The sequence below is a fragment of the Clarias gariepinus genome, chromosome 10 (assembly GCF_024256425.1).
Source record: "Clarias gariepinus isolate MV-2021 ecotype Netherlands chromosome 10, CGAR_prim_01v2, whole genome shotgun sequence".
Taxonomy (NCBI): Eukaryota; Metazoa; Chordata; class Actinopteri; order Siluriformes; family Clariidae; genus Clarias; species Clarias gariepinus.
The window spans coordinates 12,032,721-12,050,021 of record NC_071109.1 but is presented as its reverse complement, the minus strand read 5'-3'; the positions used below and the strand labels follow the sequence as shown (position 1 = coordinate 12,050,021).

At 39.8% G+C, this 17,301-nt stretch overlaps 1 protein-coding gene across 4 annotated transcripts in view; it reads right to left on the bottom strand.

Moving 5' to 3' along the window:
- The window catches only part of atrx (ATRX chromatin remodeler), a 45,403-nt gene that overhangs the window by 2,530 nt on the left and 25,572 nt on the right, over window positions 1-17,301 (bottom strand). For 3 of the 4 annotated variants that reach the window (XM_053505428.1, XM_053505430.1, XM_053505431.1), the window contains exons 24-34: window positions 16,893-16,987; window positions 16,665-16,804; window positions 15,838-15,991; window positions 15,642-15,742; window positions 14,397-14,505; window positions 13,635-13,812; window positions 11,400-11,591; window positions 3,959-4,108; window positions 1,856-1,969; window positions 1,196-1,291; window positions 665-793 (exon numbers count right to left, since the gene is read on the bottom strand). In XM_053505428.1, the coding sequence (XP_053361403.1) occupies window positions 665-793; window positions 1,196-1,291; window positions 1,856-1,969; window positions 3,959-4,108; window positions 11,400-11,591; window positions 13,635-13,812; window positions 14,397-14,505; window positions 15,642-15,742; window positions 15,838-15,991; window positions 16,665-16,804; window positions 16,893-16,987 (1,458 nt within the window). The remainder of the gene's footprint in view (window positions 1-664; window positions 794-1,195; window positions 1,292-1,855; window positions 1,970-3,958; window positions 4,109-11,399; window positions 11,592-13,634; window positions 13,813-14,396; window positions 14,506-15,641; window positions 15,743-15,837; window positions 15,992-16,664; window positions 16,805-16,892; window positions 16,988-17,301) is intronic. The other variant, XM_053505429.1, reaches the window with a different exon arrangement.

The following is a 17,301-nucleotide window of genomic DNA, read 5'->3' as shown; positions in this document are numbered from 1 at the left end:
TAATTTCCTCCTCACCGCTTCCTCCCCTTTATCAGCACCTGATAACTAATGAACTTCAAGCTCTTTAAACAAGAAGGTTTGGCAGAGAGTAATAAGTCAGTGTCTTCATATGAGGATCTTACACGGCTATTCACACAAGGTAGACAGAAGAAAATGTGATTCTCCAAAATGAGAACAGTGGGGACTCATGAGGTTAAGCTTCAGGTTTAAGAAAGAATGAAAACTCAATATTTGTCATATTTGTTTTTTTTTCCTCTTTGCATTCTGTGGAAAAATCTCACGCAAAAATGCTAACTGAATCTCCCTCAGCTAGTCAACTCACTATTAGGAATGTCTAAGAGAGATGGGTTAACTAATCTCCAGCTAGCATTAGAATAAACATGAATTAACCATTACCATTGTCCAAACACTCAACATACCTTCAACTGAACTTTAACCCTAAACCAAACCCAACTGTTACTCTTAACCTCAAATCTGCCTGAACCGTAACCCAAACAAGTCGTATTGTTATGAAACGCTCTCACCAATATCTCATGTACAAAAAACTGAGTCTGCTGTATGTTACCCAGATTGAGAATGACCAGCACAAAATAAATGGGAAAGAATTATGCCATATATATATATATATATATATATATATATATATAAATAAAAGAGAGACTACCGTCTGTTGCTTGTTGAGAATGTCTCGGTACACGGACTCTCTGTGCTTCAGCTCCATGTCGATGGCTGCCTGTCTGGCCAGAGCCATGCTCTGCACCTGGGTTTCTGACAGATTCGGATTCTCCTTCCACTGCCAAACACAAAGCCACCTGTTAGTCTGGGCTCTCTGAAGACACGCACACACCTGCTCGCATATAAACCATATTTGTGGCGCATCCATAAACATGGAGGAAACATCTTATGTCTTTGATATACCTACTTAACCGCCAAGCAAAACTTGCACGCACACAAAAAAAAGAGAAAGCTGCCAGGAACAAAACATTCTTCTAAGAACTTACAGTTGATTATGATTTTTAGGTTTCTACATAAAAAAAACACAATTTTGTTAAGTGTCTCCCAATTGGGTGTTAAGTCACAAATCCCATTATTGTTTTATTTATTGACCTAGATACACGAGATTTAAAATGTGTACAAGCCTGGTCAAAGCAAACACAGTAACATCCTATTTTACATTCTACTGTGCTCTACTTACCACCTGCCCGACAATGTCCTCAAACGGCTCCCGGGGCAAAGCCTTCAGAGCATTGGTGGCTTCCAACACCTTCTGTCGACCCTGGTTGATCAGGTCCTTCAACGGAGAATTGTAGAGAGGATAAAGAGAACAAAGACAACAGATTATTATCCAAGTTGGTTTAAACTGGAAACGATATTTGCACTGTTAAGGGGAAAGGGTTTCTCTTTTCATAACCTGAACATAGGATCACTGCGAAACAGTATATTCTTATTACTTTGCACATATTAATGCACTTTAAATTGTAAACATTGTGTATTTTACTTTAATCATTGCGATTTTTCCTTGTTGCTTATTGTTGTATAATTTGTAAACTGGCTGCTGTAATAAGAAATACCCTTTAGATCTACTTATCTATTACATTTCAGAACAACTCCTGTAAATGATTTATGGATAAATTAGCTCACATCCAGCTTAATAAATGAGGTCCAATGACAGACACCGTCTTCTGTTTATAATCTTAGTGAACATACCATACTTTAAACAACACAAGGGCAACCAAAACATCCATAAATAGCAGTTGGCACAGACCTGAGCCCGCTGTCGGGTGCCCAGAGAGGCGCATCAAATTAGCTCACTAACGGTGGCATGCAAAGTGTGAACGCGGTACTCGTTACGAACCTCAAGCTGCTGGTTGGACATGGAGGCCAGAGCTGCCACGTTGAAGGGGAAGTAGCTCGACGATCCGATGCCTACTTGAGGATACGTCGGCTGGTTGAAGCGCATGGACAGACCCTGGAACACATATTAGATTCAATCCTGTTAGTTAAGGGAGGACGGAGAACATGCACTAAATGTAAATATACCTTATATACGCCAAATTTCAGCTATTCTGTTAAAAAAAATAAATTTAACCCTCACACTTGTCAAAACGAGTCATTCTTTGCCTTGATATGAAACTTAATCAAAGCACACTTGGACTCTGACTTCACTTTTCCGCCTGCATGATGTGTCCGCCATCTGCCGCCGAGCTGCGGCTAACAATAACCGTCACGCCTTTCTTCTGCAGCCGGCAGACGGCGATCAGCGGCTCAGAATGTGCGTTCAAAAAAAAAAAAAAAAAAAGTTGAACATTCACCTTACGTCTGTGCTCAACAATTCTCTTGCTCAACCAGAGGTCAGGGTCTGTGCATAAGTTCGCCCCTTTAGCAGATGCTTGCCGCTTACTCTCTGTACTTTTTTTTTTCTTTTTTTTTTTTTTTTTAGGTGTGTGTGCTTTTTATAAACACACCCTGATGGTAAATGACCAGTCTCCCAGATGTGAGCCAGAGCAGGTGTGCTGCGGCAGTGAGAGGGTCAACACAGCAGAGCTGGCCCTCAACTGTACACGTAATGTAAACTGTCATCTGTGTGTTATAACATTGTTATGCCAATATATTGTTAAACTAGCAGCACCTCCAAAAAAGTAATCATTTGCCCCCTTGTGGGGAGCTTTAAATTACATACTTAACAACTTAATCCACCTTAGACCTCCTTCAGCCAACCTTCGAACCACAGGTCAAGTTGCAACATCGACAACTTAAACCAGTTTTTAACTGCAACTTTGTGTACAAAAATAAAGAAAAATAAATGGGAACGAATTTTGCTATATATATATATATATATATATATATATATATATATATATATATATATATATATATATATACACACACACACACACACACACATTTATATATAAGTTTAAAAAAAATAAAAGATTAGTATGGCTTTAAAGATTTGTAACACCTCAGACTAGATATGAACACAGTATAGTATATACTTATATACAAAGTGTGTTTATATGCCAACTGGAATTGGGTGTCGCCTTGGTAACCTAAAACATCCATCGCAACAGTGGAAAAGTGGAATATTTAACTTTTGTTTTCACACAGGTATATATTTCTACAGGCGTGGAGCTCTTAAGCAAAATGTCAAAAAGAAGGTAAGACTGCTGCTGCTCCGTGCCTTCCCATGCCAGCTAGGCTGATTACCATCGGATCGAATTTTGATCGGCACTGCAGTGGCAAAGAAGTGGCACGGTTAGCGCTTTTGAACCACTTTCCTGAAATCCAGCTGCCCATCACCATGGCAGCTACAGATTTTTTTTTTTCCCAAACAGTCCACCTTTTACACTGCTGAATCGACAATCAGCCTGAGCGCTAAGGATACCGGGATTATCTGAAGTCCAGACACTCAACTAACTCCTTTACGTGACAATATAATGGATATTTTGATCATAACCACCCTTCTCATTCTGTTTCTTCCTACTTTCAATACAGCCGTGTCCATCTCTGAAATCTCTCGACGACAAGGGGTCCTTCGTTCCATGGACTGCAGAAGACTGACCAAGCTATAAAACATTCCAACAACTGTAGTGCAGGATTGTCATCTAACTGCCTTATCAAAAGACTTTCTCAATTGACCCCATTCTAGAGTTACTTGTTTTTATTTTTTCATTATTAAGTATTGCCCCCCCCTTTTTTTTTTACTGGTTTAATAACACATAAAAAGGTAAATGTTTAATTATATATATATATATATATATATATATATATCCTAGTTTCTATGTGCAGATCTATGGATGTGGAGATTTTGTAAAGTTCAAAGATAAAAAAAAAAAAAAAGTAATTTTAATTCAAATAAATGCAAAACTTCAAAAATATATATTTTTTACACATTATACGAAATTCAAACATTTTAAACAATATAAAATCAATAGATTATCTTGCCTCAGAACCTCACCTTTTTTTCTGCCTCATACTCGGCCCAGGCGGCCTTCCTTTCCTCCTCACTCAGAGCCTCCTCCTCTTTGTGGTCTAGCAGGGAATCGTGCTCGTGGTAACCCACAATCTGATCTTTGAAGTTCTGAAGAAGCTCGGCCAGGAAAGGGTCCTGTGGGATGGGAGGGGAAGAGGTACAGGTGAGCACTCCTTGCTTATAGGTGAAACGGCTCCTTCAGGCAAGGCAGACTTCCTGTAATTACTGCCATTTCTGCTCTGATCTAGCTTTGTGCCTGGACGTTAATCTAGGACAAACAAACCCTCATGGCCTCATTAGGAACCAGCAGAAACAGACTTTCACTTCTAGGTCGGTTTGTTTAAAGTAATCACAAACTTTTAATCAGAGACAGGAAAACATCCTAATCCAATCACAGATTACAAAATCGCAATTTAGCAGCTGGGTTGCAGCACTGATTTCTGAAAGCTGCACCGCCAGCAGTCCAGCACTCATACACAGACATATTTGAAACAAAATTGAGAATTCTTTTTTTTTTTCTTTTTCAAGCAATGCTGCTTTCCATGACGACATTGTTTTTGAAAATAATACCTGCGTAAAAGCAAATTCTCAGCCAGCCATTTTACACAAATATGGTTTAAATTACTTTTCAGTACAAAAATTGTTTCCTTTGTCTTGCCATTGCTTCGCATTAAGTGGACCTTTCCTATTTGGCAACGCTGTCTTATTGGACATGCTAGTTTGACGAAAAATTTCACTCGTACAAACAAAATTCATCACGCAAATTATTAAAGACGAAAAGCATTCAGAGAGTGACTGAAAACTTGTGATGCAAAGTGCTCGAAGAAACAAAATCTAACGATGCAACCAAGCAGAACTAGAGTTTTTACTCAGAAGGTAATTGAGAGAACAGATCGAGGTCTATTTATGGAAAAACAAAACCTAAAGATATCGGGCTCAGACAGGTAAAAATAACACTGCCATGTTTTCTGCATTACGCCACAGCAAAGTAATGGACTGCAGAACTACAGATCCCTCCACATCAAGCCATTTGGCTAAGTGGACTTGATAGCTGGAAAATAAAAACATGTGGCAAACGCAAGTACAATCAGTGAAGGCCCAGCCCATCGCCTCCACAGCCAGAAAATCATGACTGCACGTTCAGTCAAGCCTGAGTTACTAATTAAAACATGGCAGAATACTGAACCCTATTCTCCCAATGCACTATCAATGCTCTAAGACTTCTCGATCTCCCAGGGTTCACAAGAGCACAAAAAACAACTCAGGAAGGTGCGTTTACATTATTTGACATTTGCGGTAAAGAAAGATTTCACCTAGGAAAGGAAGGGGGAGGGGATGTGTTCCCACAAGATGGCGATTAGATGATTAAGCTATTGCTTACATGGCTGCTGAACATATTTCAAACACTGCCTGCTAGCCCAGAGGCAGAGCAGAAGCCTGGGATTGAGCTTAACTGAACGGCTCTGCAATGCTGAGCCAGTAAATGGGTCACAGAGCTGAGGGGGGTCAAATGACAGTGGCGCTGTCTGGGGAGATCTCACTCACTACGCAGGGATTCCTGATTAATCTCCGAGGCTGAAGCTTTCCGGGTGGTCCAGGCCGTCTCGTCAACCTGCCCAACATGTGCATCTTGAGCAGAGCCACTAATGACCATAAATGCTGCCTGGAACATGGGTGATTCTTTTGTTTAAAAGACGGCTTAAGCGAATGCTATCGTTTTATCTTGTAGTTAAAAAAAATAATTTTATAAATGTATTTGGATAAAAGAAAAAAAGAAGGTGAATGAGGTCTCTCAGGAAAGGGGGGGGGGGTTGGGGTTGAATGGTCAGAGTAAACCTTTTGGCTTTTTATCATGGTATCTACTGTAACTTGGTGAAATTCTAAGTTGAAGGTGGTTCCAGGTCAGCGTCTAAACAGTACGCTCTTTGAGTCAGCGCGTTATTAGTCAGAAAACCTGACACTGTAAACCTTCCCGTGCTGGTTCTAAATGCTTAAAGGCATTTGTAACAACCTGTTCAAGTTGAAACATCCTACTTCTTTCAAGGTGTAGAAACATTTAAAAGATAACATGTTTACCACCAGCACCACCAAAGGAAGTCTGAGTCATATATTATTTATCAGAAATTTAATTAATTACCATTAATTGAAATGAATAGATAAGGAACAGACAGATTAGACAGCTTTTGGGAAATGGTGGTGCTCTAGCACATCGGCTGAGGTCCCAAGACACACAAGTTGCTTGAGAAGGAGGGTTTTGCTTTCATGTGGGGATGACGGTGCTGTCAGATACGAAGCTTGAGCAGTAAACATAAAAGCATAAACTGTTCATTCAATATGTCCAAATGACGCAGAACTACATTTCTGGGACAGCAGGAAAGAACAAAATCCACAAAAACAAAACTTGCAAAAAATTGAACAATTTAACAATCGCCTAATCTTGTCCTGACCTCTTGTTAGATATATATCATGAAGTAAACTAATGCTTAGATGAAAGCTGAAGAGACTGTTGGTAGCTCTTGAGATTGGACAACAGCTAGTACAGCTAGCTCATCTGTGTAGTAAACCTCATTTCAGACAGTATTAAATTAGTGCATACAGACAACTGATCCATCATGTTTTAGGGTACAGTTTCACAGACAAAATTTAGCCGAGTCTTATTATGAACTCGTAAAGTAGATGAGGTTGAGGAACTTTAAGATCCAGAATTCACACACCATGCTGAACTTGGTAGCATTTTCTTCTCAATAAAAATGGGCTCTCAAAACAAATAAATAAATACTTTGATATATATTAAAACATGCAAACATATGGACAGTGCACTGTGTTACTGTTCTGGTCCTCAACCATTCTTTATTTAAAGTCAGTTCTTTCCTTTTAGACAGGCTTATCGAACAAAGAAGGCCTGAATGACCCTCGTAAATGGTGTGTGATGAGCAACATCTGTGGCAACATCTGAACCAGTCCTACAAGAAAAAAAAAATTGGCTAGTTTTGCTTCAGCTTTTGTGTTCATTCAGGGAATTTGTTTAAAGGTCCTGGCAAATGAGACCATGAGAAAGAAAAACTTGTAATGAAATCCCAAATAAAACCTGATGTCATTTTAAAAGAAACCCAAAGCTTCAAAGTTCAAAGTACCAGGTCTATATTTTCCCCCCGTGTTTATATCTCAAGTACATCGTTTTATTTTTACTTCAAATAAGTACCTTTTTGGCTATTTCTGCTTGATTTCTGGACCCCTGTAGCGTTTTCCCTCCCAAATTATTTACACATGTTTTGGATCTCTCGCTGTAAATACAAAATGTCCTTTGCTCTTCAAAAGGTTGAAAAGAAATCTGGTTGAATTTTTTTTTTTAATAAAAATAAAAACAAATGGTAAAGAGGGGGGGAAAACCCCCACTACTTTACTCACTCATCTATACAGGACAAGTTAAAGTCACTATCTTCTATACTCACTCTTCTATATAGGGCAGGTTTGAGCAGCAGTGATGAAGAAACTTACCTTGATTTAGACATTTACTGGTGAATTCTCTAGAAACAATCGCGTTTTCCATAAATAACCTGAATTTACACATTGTGTAAAGAGCTGAACACAACACTAAATTCTCTCGGGCAACAACAAAAAATTTTTTATTTCTTTTTAAATTCCTCATGCTGCAATAAACACTCTCTCACACATTCCATCCGAGTACTGGAATATGCCCATGCAATCAGGGAAAAGAAAACCCCATTGATGTATTGAATAACCTGGTTATTCAGTACATTAAGGTCATCAGCTGACTTCATTTTTTTTGCCACATAATGTTTGTGCGTTTAGAAGCAACCCCAGAACATAACACTGTCTCCAGAGGCTTGTACAGTGGCCACTATCTGCTCTCTCCCCTTTCGCTCAATCTCCGTCTTTCTGTTGAGCTACACATGTCGCTCCTGAGCTGCCAGTGATCCAGATCCCCTCTGCCCTCTGGACCTGTCACAGACTCGTCCTAATATCCCGCTTCTGGTTGGAGTTCTCGTCGCACGGATGCCCTGTGTGGTCTGTTTGGAATGCGTGTGGTGACTGGGGACGGTTCCACGGAGATGATCCTGGCCTCAGCTAATGTTAAAAGCTGTTCTCTGAGGACTTATGACTGCAGTCGTTCGAAAGTTCAGGACTGGAATTTCCTACAGTCTACCTGAGCCTCCAATAACGAACTGGAATCCATACTAATTTAAAGACATCAAGTGTTGTGTTGGACTTCCAGTCACCTAACACACAGTATGACTGCAGAGCAATACTTGCCACTCGTTAACATCCAAATAATGATGGGCTCCTCTCAAGGTTTTTTTTTCTATTGCCATCTCGGGAAGTTTTGCCACCGTCGCCCTTGAATTGCTTATTACGGACAATCTGATCATTATGATTCATTTGACACAAACTTCCATAATCTCTTTTGACTGTATAAAGCTGCTTTAGGACAATGATGATTGTTTAAAGCGATATATAAAGAAAACTGAATTGAATTTAACTATGCATGCAGGCTTTTATTCTGATGCACCAATCAATCTTGAATAAGCTCAATCTGAATACGGTCAAAGCCTCACTAGGAAGTGGTTTTCTTATGGTCACACTGCTGTTTATTCCCAGTCCTCAGAGTTTTCCTTGTACCATGCGAGTGTGGAAATGCTCCTATTTTAAATATTAAACACAGCTGTGTTTACTGTAAAAAAAAAAAAAATTCCAATGTCATTTCAAGTGCTCCCCGGTCATGGTATATGATTTTGCTCTGACCACATTTCATTCACAAAGCTGACAGGCCAGCACTGTACTGAATCTTTTTCATTAAGAAAAATATTTCATTAAGTGATCAATGGAGTCTAAAATTATTATTATTATTATTTTCAAAAAGAGATAAGGTTCAACTTTCCATATTGTACATTAAACAACTATGAAGAAAAGCTTATTTGTTCAGAAATGTTCTTATACCCAACAAAAGCTGTTGTTGTTTCTTGTAGCAATGACCACCAAATACTAAATAGATCTTAGGATAGGAAATAAGAAGAGAGAGAGAGAAAAAACAACAACAACAAAAGCAATTAGGATCAGCTCAACTGATAAGCAATATGCCTTAAAGATACAAATTTCAGCAGACACAATTTTTGACCTGCAGGTGCATGAACTACAGCAAGCAAGGGCTCCAGGGGCAGGAGTTATTTTTTCTGGAATGTAAAGGCTTGAGATATTTGTAATACCTGACCTTAGCCAGTCAAAACAGCTGCACACAAATTATACACATAACCTTATTGCCCTATTATAAACAGTCTCCCACAAGCTGCGCACTTCACATTTGGCGTGAGGCCTGATGTCCGCCTTCCGTCATGGCAGCTTTTACTATCTTTCGAATCCATTTCAATGGCTGATGTCCAGCAGTCAAAGAAGCTCGGTTTTCTATGCCAGCATCTAGAGTGGCACTGAAATAAAGTGAGAAACACTAACAAGCACCATGAGTCACACTTCTCGTACCTTTTATCCCTTGTAAGGACTAAAACGTAAAAACGTCAGCATGGGGGAGGTGGAGCTCAGTTAAACATCTGGGAAGGCTTATAAAGGCTGGTTCCTGGAGCTAATTATCCTCAGTTGAAATCTGGTCCTTTGCTTGGTGAGGCCCAGCCAGCAGGGAACTTAGAACAGTAGCGAATTGCTATGTTCTCACCAATGAACCACCGAGAAGTCAGGCTAGGCCCCGCCCTATGCTGTCAGTTGGCTCAGCCCTGGAGCCCAGGTACATAAAAGAGCTGCAGTAAGGCCTGAGGCTGCTCCAGACCCCAAGCTGGGTGGCTCTCATGTCTGGGCCATGGTGCTCTTCTTTGTCATTATGGTGGAAGTCTGCGAGTTTCTTTTGTCTCCAATTAGTTTCTCTGAAGAGTGCAAGGGCATCCTGAAGGGGTGTTTTGAATAATGACCATTCATCAGGAGGGGAAAAAAATAAAAAGAAAGAAGGAAGCAAAGTTTACGGTGCTCCTTTGAAAACTTCAGAGACAAAGTGGTGAATCAGCTTTAAACAGATGGCCTTCATGATGGCAGGCTTGTTTGGGTGAGGGGAAGGGAGGTCAGAGCTGCTGCAGGCCACATTCAGAGGCAGGAGGGTTGACTGTGCAGGATGTGTGCGCTCCATGAAGAAGGTGGGGGGAATTGGGGGTGAGATTTCCCAGAAATACCTAAGGCAGCAACGTGGGGTGGTGGATGCCATTGCTAAATCATACCAAGTTTGTATTTGGAGGAGGGAAGAAACAAATATCACAATATGAAACATTTGTGCGCATTTGTGTGTCCATCATCATTTTCAAAAATTTACATTTAATCAAATAATGAAAGAAGCCGTGGCACAGTCAGAAAAAGAGATAGGACTAAAGGCTTTAAGGGGTGACTGACTCATCTTTATACTATTGCAGCCAGCAGATTCCATCCATAACAGTTGACTTTGTGTGTTCTGGTTCACATATGGCCAAAAAGTAGGTATCTCAAGAGCGTTTAGAGTGCATCTGAGCTTACCTGTTAGATTTTATTCCAAGAGACGGTTTTAACACTTATTCTGAGATGCTATTGCAGGCAATGGGAAAACGCATGCTTTTTTTAACACTTATAACATTAATGTAATGTAGTTGCCAGGAGAGAACGTTTTCTATTTCATGCATGTATTGTCCATACAAAGTCAACAGGAAATTAATGTATCTAAAAAGGTCAAGGAACAAAGAGAGCGAGAGAAGGATTCAAATGATGAATTCAGGCTAACTCTTTAGTGCAGTAGTGTCAGTGGGGGGCTACTTTGATACTTAGATAAACTATCTGTGGTAAATAACAGTAAACAGACAAATATCTGTGCAGCTGTGTGCAGTTGCACATATCCCGATGGATCTGCACTAGATTTCTTTGTCTCCAATTAGCCTCCACCGGCATCAGTTCTGCAATATAAATGCTTTCTGGTACTTAAGAAAGAAAAAAAAAATAGAGTAAACAGAGGCATCTCTCTCTCTGCAGCTGCTCGTCGTTGTGTGCGGCTGGACGCACTACCTAAGTCCAATGGATTCTAGTAAACACTGCGGGGGCTCTTTCCTGTGACAGCACACCTGTGCCAAAGTGCTAGCAAGAAAAAAAAAAAAGATTGGGACAAAGCTAACACTAAAACATCTCACCCCTCCCATTCACCACTTACCCCTTGAAGCACAATAAATGCTTTGGAGCCTGGCCACATGAGTAAACACAGTTTATCACCCCCTGTAAAGTTCAAAGGCAGTATGTACCCACAAAACAGGTTTTGGAGCGTTAAACTTGTGCGAGTTGATAATAAGAAAAAGATACGTGTTCAAATGATTGCAGGTGCTAGTTCTGCAGCATCATAAGTGCACAATGTAGTTGGCAGGGTGCAAGAGAATTGCAGAAAAGTGCCCCTTACCTTGGGTAACATGGGTGTGGACCGCTTGCTTTTCTTTTCCGATGGATCGTCCAGCTGGTCTGGCTCAAAAGTGTAAAGTTCAGTCAGTTCGTTCATAGTGAAGTGGCGCTCAATCTGTTGTTGGTCCACCACACGGAATGACAGGGACTGTTTGGTCACCTGCCTGTCGTAAATCTTCTCCTCCATGGTTCCCTATTATAAAACAGACCAACGGGATTAAGGCACAATTGTACTTTGATACTAGACTTTTCCAGACAAACAAATTATTGTCACTAAGTTTCACTTCATCTAAAAAAATAATTCTTTGTATATGTATATGTATATGTATATATATATATTTCAGCTTGTTCACCTGCTAAGAACCACTCATTCTATCATTCAACAAGAAGCAACTGGAAAGGGGGAACACCTTCAATCTTTCTCAAGCCCACATCATTAAATCAAGGTGGAAATATTGCACAATCACTGGGCCATGGCATTTTAATCCGGGAGAAGGGGTAAGTAATGGGGTAAGATGAGATGTGTGTGAAAAGGGAGAGCCCGCAGAACAGGCACCTTATGGTTTGTGAATTTTCAGGTGTGATTTGCCGTCGGGCAGCTAACCTACAGACATGTTATAAAGACTAGATCAGATGTACCCGCTGCTCTTAATTAGTGATAAAGCTGTGAGGGGGCAACAAAAATGAACTAAAATATCAGCTATGGGGAAAAATATCAGGAATGGCAAGCTTTTATTTTATTTTTTTGAGAACAAGTGAGAGCATTGAGCTGATTCTAGTAATATGAGTAAAAAAAAAAAAAAAACAGTTTTCACGACAAATCCTTCCTCTGAGACTGATTACAAGAAATCAGCTTTGTCTATGATTGGTTAGGTCTCCGGAAATCCGAAATAGGAACCAATCCTAGAGTGAAGGTGGGACTTAAAGGCAGCTCAGTTAATTACTTGTTCGGTGAGAACCAAGAGTGAAATGAGATGAGAGTGCTGCAATTGGTCAGTGATATTAATGTGCATGGATAGCACCTTAACACTTAGTTCAAACATCCTTGTTGTTTTAAAAGCATTATGTGCGGTATTTCCAATGCATGTGGTACCCGTCACACTGGACATCAATGTCGTGGTAAATATTGAGGGGGTTATCATCATTTTCAAGGCACAATTTCTTTAGAGAATCATAAATCCAGCCAAATACAGTGGGGCAAAAAGTATTTAGTCAGCCACCAATTGTGCAAGTTCTCCCACTTAAAAAGATGAGAGAGGCCTATAAGTTTCATCATAGGTATAATACCTCAACTATGAGCCAAAATAAAAAATAAAAAATTCAGAAAACTTGTGTTTGGAGGAGAAAGAATGCTGAGTTGCATCCGAAGAACACCATACCTACTGTGAAGATGGGGGTGGAAACATCATGCTTTGGGGCTATAAAAGGACCAGGATGACTGATCTGTGTAAAGGAAAGAATGAACGGGGCTATGTATCGTGAGATTTTGAGTAAAAAACCTCCTTCCATCATCCATTGAAGATGAAGCGTGGCTGGGTTTTTCAGCATGACAATGATCCCAAACACACCGCCCGGGCAACTAAGGGGTGGCTTCGTAAAAAGCATTTTATGGTCTTGGAGTGGCCTAGCCAGTCTCTAGATCTCAACCCCATAGAAAATTTGGAGGGAGTTGAAAGTCCTTGTTGCTCAGCGACAGCCCCAAAACATCACTGCTCTAGAGGAGATCTGCATGGATGAATGGGCCAAAATACCAGCAAAAGTGTGTGAAAACCTTGTGAAGACTTACAGAAAACGTGTGACCTCTGTCATTGCCAACAAAGTGTATATAAAGTATTCTGATGAAATTTTGTTATTGACCTTATACTTATTTTCCACCAAAACTTGCAAATAAATTCTTTAAAAATCCTACAATGTGGATTTTTTTTTTCTTATTTTGTCTTTCATAGTTGAGGTATACCTATGATGAAAATTATAAGCCTCTCTCATCTTTTTAAGTCATCTTTTTAATCTTTTAACAACTTGCACAATTGGTGGCTGACTAAATACTTTATTGCCCCACTGTATATCCACTCTTCTTGCTGTACCACAGGGCAAAGTAAGACACTATCAACCCTCTTCTTGCATACATCATCATATACATGTCCATAAATGGCTAGAGCACAAAATTGTGCCTGTATGCAAGTCTCACTTCCTAAAAAAAAAATAAATAAATAAAATTTCGTAATGCTTTCCTCACCTGAGCCAAAAACCTGTAGACATACACTGTTTTCACTTGGCCAAAGCGGTAGACTCTGAAAATGCTCTGAATGTCATAAGACGGGTTCCATGAGGCATCAAAGATAATGACCCTGTTTGCTGCCACTAGGTTGATTCCCAGAGAGCCAGCTCTTGTGGAGATGAGAAAAAGACGACCCCTGAATGAAGGAAAAGGAAAATGTTTTTACTATCTTAATATAAATGCTTCTCATTTGCAGAACTATATACTTTATACAACATCTGTAATGCAGGTTCCTTGTATATTGTTGGCACGGAAGGAACCGGCTATCCTGAAGGTCATGAAATACAAATGAGGACAATGCTTTACCTAGTTCTAGCTAAAGAGGTTTTATCTGTCATCATTTCTACAAGGAAAACCCAAAGTGTTCTATAAAACCTATCCCTGCCCCCAAACAGACAAATGACTGATTAAGAACCATTTTTCCAAGGAAAGTACAATTTGGGTCTTTTTTTACATGGTAGTTGCTAATACAGAAATTTGAGTTATCAGCTTAGACTGAACTCTGAAATCAGGCCTGCAAACGAATTAGGCCATGCAGCTTCACCTGAACTGTGTTTGTAGTTAGCCAGGGTACATATGTAACATATGAGGCATTTAAAGCCATTTTTATGACAAATTGGACGGCGTTTCAGATGTTTGAAACCATTTCCCCTTGCAGATAAAGAGCAAAAGGAGTTGTCTTTGGCTGGCGCACGCCAACGGAAAAAGAAAAATGTTTACCGAACGTTGCTGGTGTCATTGAATTCTTCAGCCCATTTCTTCCTAGTCAAGGCATTAGTAGAACCATCCAGACGGTAGTAGTCAATGTTTCTGAACCATTTGCCCTCACCTTAAAAAAAAAAAAAATAATAATAATATTACAGCCGGTCAGCACTAACTCACTTTGTACAAACGCCTCACAAAATAACAATGCGGGCAGCCAGGGCCTTGCCCTGCTTAAGGTTTCTTACAGAGAACAAACAAGCTTATACAGTCATAACAAAACCAGTGTGTTGGAAGCAGCATGATAATTCCTGATGAGCCAGCTGTGTTCATGTACAGCTTGGGTAAAGAATGCGCACAGATAGGTGGCCGAGTGGAGGGTACTCATGTTTGGCCTTTAATATTACTGCCTCCCCCCGTGACTGTGTTCATAACTAACATTACAGTATGGTTCCAATTACTTCTCTGTGATCTTTTCATTACAAATTGCAAAGCCTTAAGCAAACATTTTGGGGTGGGGGGGGTGAGGAGGAAGAAAAAAAGTCAAGGTCTAATCATTTTCAAAATGAAAGCAAAAACAGCTGCTGAAGTTTAATTAGGAAAATGACCTTATGCCAGAGGCTTTGGGCCCAAGTGTGTGTAGGATGTGTGTGAAATTGAGACCTTTTAACTTAGATCCGTGTCAGATGTGCACTAAAAGTAAAAGATGGGCTCTTAAATTTGACCACCAACCTTTTAACTCAGTCTTTAAACATAAGAACGGAGGTACGAGACGTGATGTTTGTTTGACCGGTGTTCTGGGTTAAAAGATGACCAAACAAGTTCGGCCCTTAAAAAAAAAAAAAAAAAAAAAAAAAAACACTACACTTGGTTTAAACAAGCATACAGTAATGTAGCCCAATCTGTCTTAATGTACAATGAGGCATTCATAACATACAGCTCATTGCCAACAATTGTGCCACCAAGTGCAGGCTGTGTTAAAGAGACAGCTGGTTTCATCAAGCTACTGTTTGTTTGAACGGGGGATTAAAAAAAACGGCATATTTTGCATGACGTTTACTGTGCTTAAATGCTTAGATCCAGAGCACATATTTTTAAAATAAATTATGCATATCTTACACACGCACAGCTACTATATGCTTTATTGGAGAAGAAACCAACCAAATTAAGAAGAGACGGCCTTCTCTCTCGGTTTATTTGAGATACAGTCATCCATTGTAATCCTTCAGTGCAGGCGTTCCAAAGTGCCAATCAACTGCCTACCTTTGTAAGGAGAGGGTTTTTCTTCCTCTTTCGCTCTGCCGGCCAACTCCAGGAAATCCTCAATGAGGTCCAGTGAAATGAGAGACTGACTGAACACCAAACTGAAAAGACAGTGTGTTCGATTAAACCATGCACCATCCGAATAAATGACATGGCACAAGAGATTAGGAGAAAACATCAAACAGTTCAAACTCACACTTTTTCTTCCAGGGCTTCTGCCATTCGCAGGATTTCAAACAAGAGCACTATTTTTCCGGAGTGTTCCAGAATCTCGGCGTCTGCTTCGGTCACAAACTCCTTGTACCAGTCAGGAGACGGGCTGCCCGGGCCAGAACTGCTGGCGCGAACTACTAATACACACACACGCACAAACACACTTGCATATTTATAATACAATTCCAATGACGTCAAAGTGCTACACCCCCCTTCCCAAGTTTCTGAAGAAGCCAGAAGACACAAAAGAAGACTTTTATCCTTTACCTGCTTTATTAAAATCGCAAAAGGTTTATGGGCTAAATTTACTCAGCCAGTGACTTCAGATAAATATGTAAACATAGCAACAGATTTCACTGAACTGCACCAGACACAAAAACACCATACCAGAGATGATAAACGGAAAAAAAAAATTAATCTTTTAAACATGAACCTACATTGCTGTGCATCAGTTTCCAGTCATGCATTTATTTTAATTATTTAACTGAGGGAAAATCTCTAGAACAAACTCTCCCACCTTTCTGATATAATGTTTTTAGCCAAGTAGGTAGTTTTTACAGAGCATAATAAAACTAATTGTATAGACCACTGGACAAAGATGCATGTTTATATTTTCTCATCTGTTCAGAGTCCACGGTACTAGCTTAGATCAGTTATGTAAAATACCACTAGAAACAGAATGTGTCTATCTGCTTTTCAAATCATGAAGTAATAAAATATATCTGTTGTCACCATTTAGTCAGGTTAGTTTGCTGAGAAATCAATACAGGGCCATTAAATTGAGAACGCGGTCAATCGAACCAAACTTACCTTCTTCTACAGGCTCTGCTCTATTCCTCCCCTCTGGGTTTCCTCCACGGGAGCTTGTGTTCCACTCCTTAATCACCTCCACGTCGTCACTGTCGGACTTGTCCGAGCTCTCACCTTTGCCCCTCCCCCGTTTCTTCTTCCTGCATGCGATTTGTACAACATGGATCACATCAGCATAGTGAGGACTAAATGCAACAAACTTACAGCAAAATGAAACAGGATTTTGACCTTTTTGGTTTTTCATCTTCAGAGGTCAGGCTCATCGATGACTCCTCGGTTTCAGAGGCGATAAATTCATCCATGCTGTCCTCATCAAAGTAACCCTTAAAACAGGAAATTACACCTTGGGTTATCAATATCACAAATTCACTGAGCATTAAGGCACAATGCATGAAAATCTTACATAAAAAGTATAACATTGGTGTAAAAAAAGTAAATATTTAGAGAATCAATGCTACTTGACAATTATGACTATTTATTTACTGTTATGACCAAATGTGTCATTTTTACTAGACAGCTGAACAGTACACAATGCTTCAAGTTTACAACGCAGCTTAACATCATAACCCATCACAACACTGAACCTGGAGCATTCAAACGTTTACATTATAGGCTCAACTATTTTAAACAATTTGGC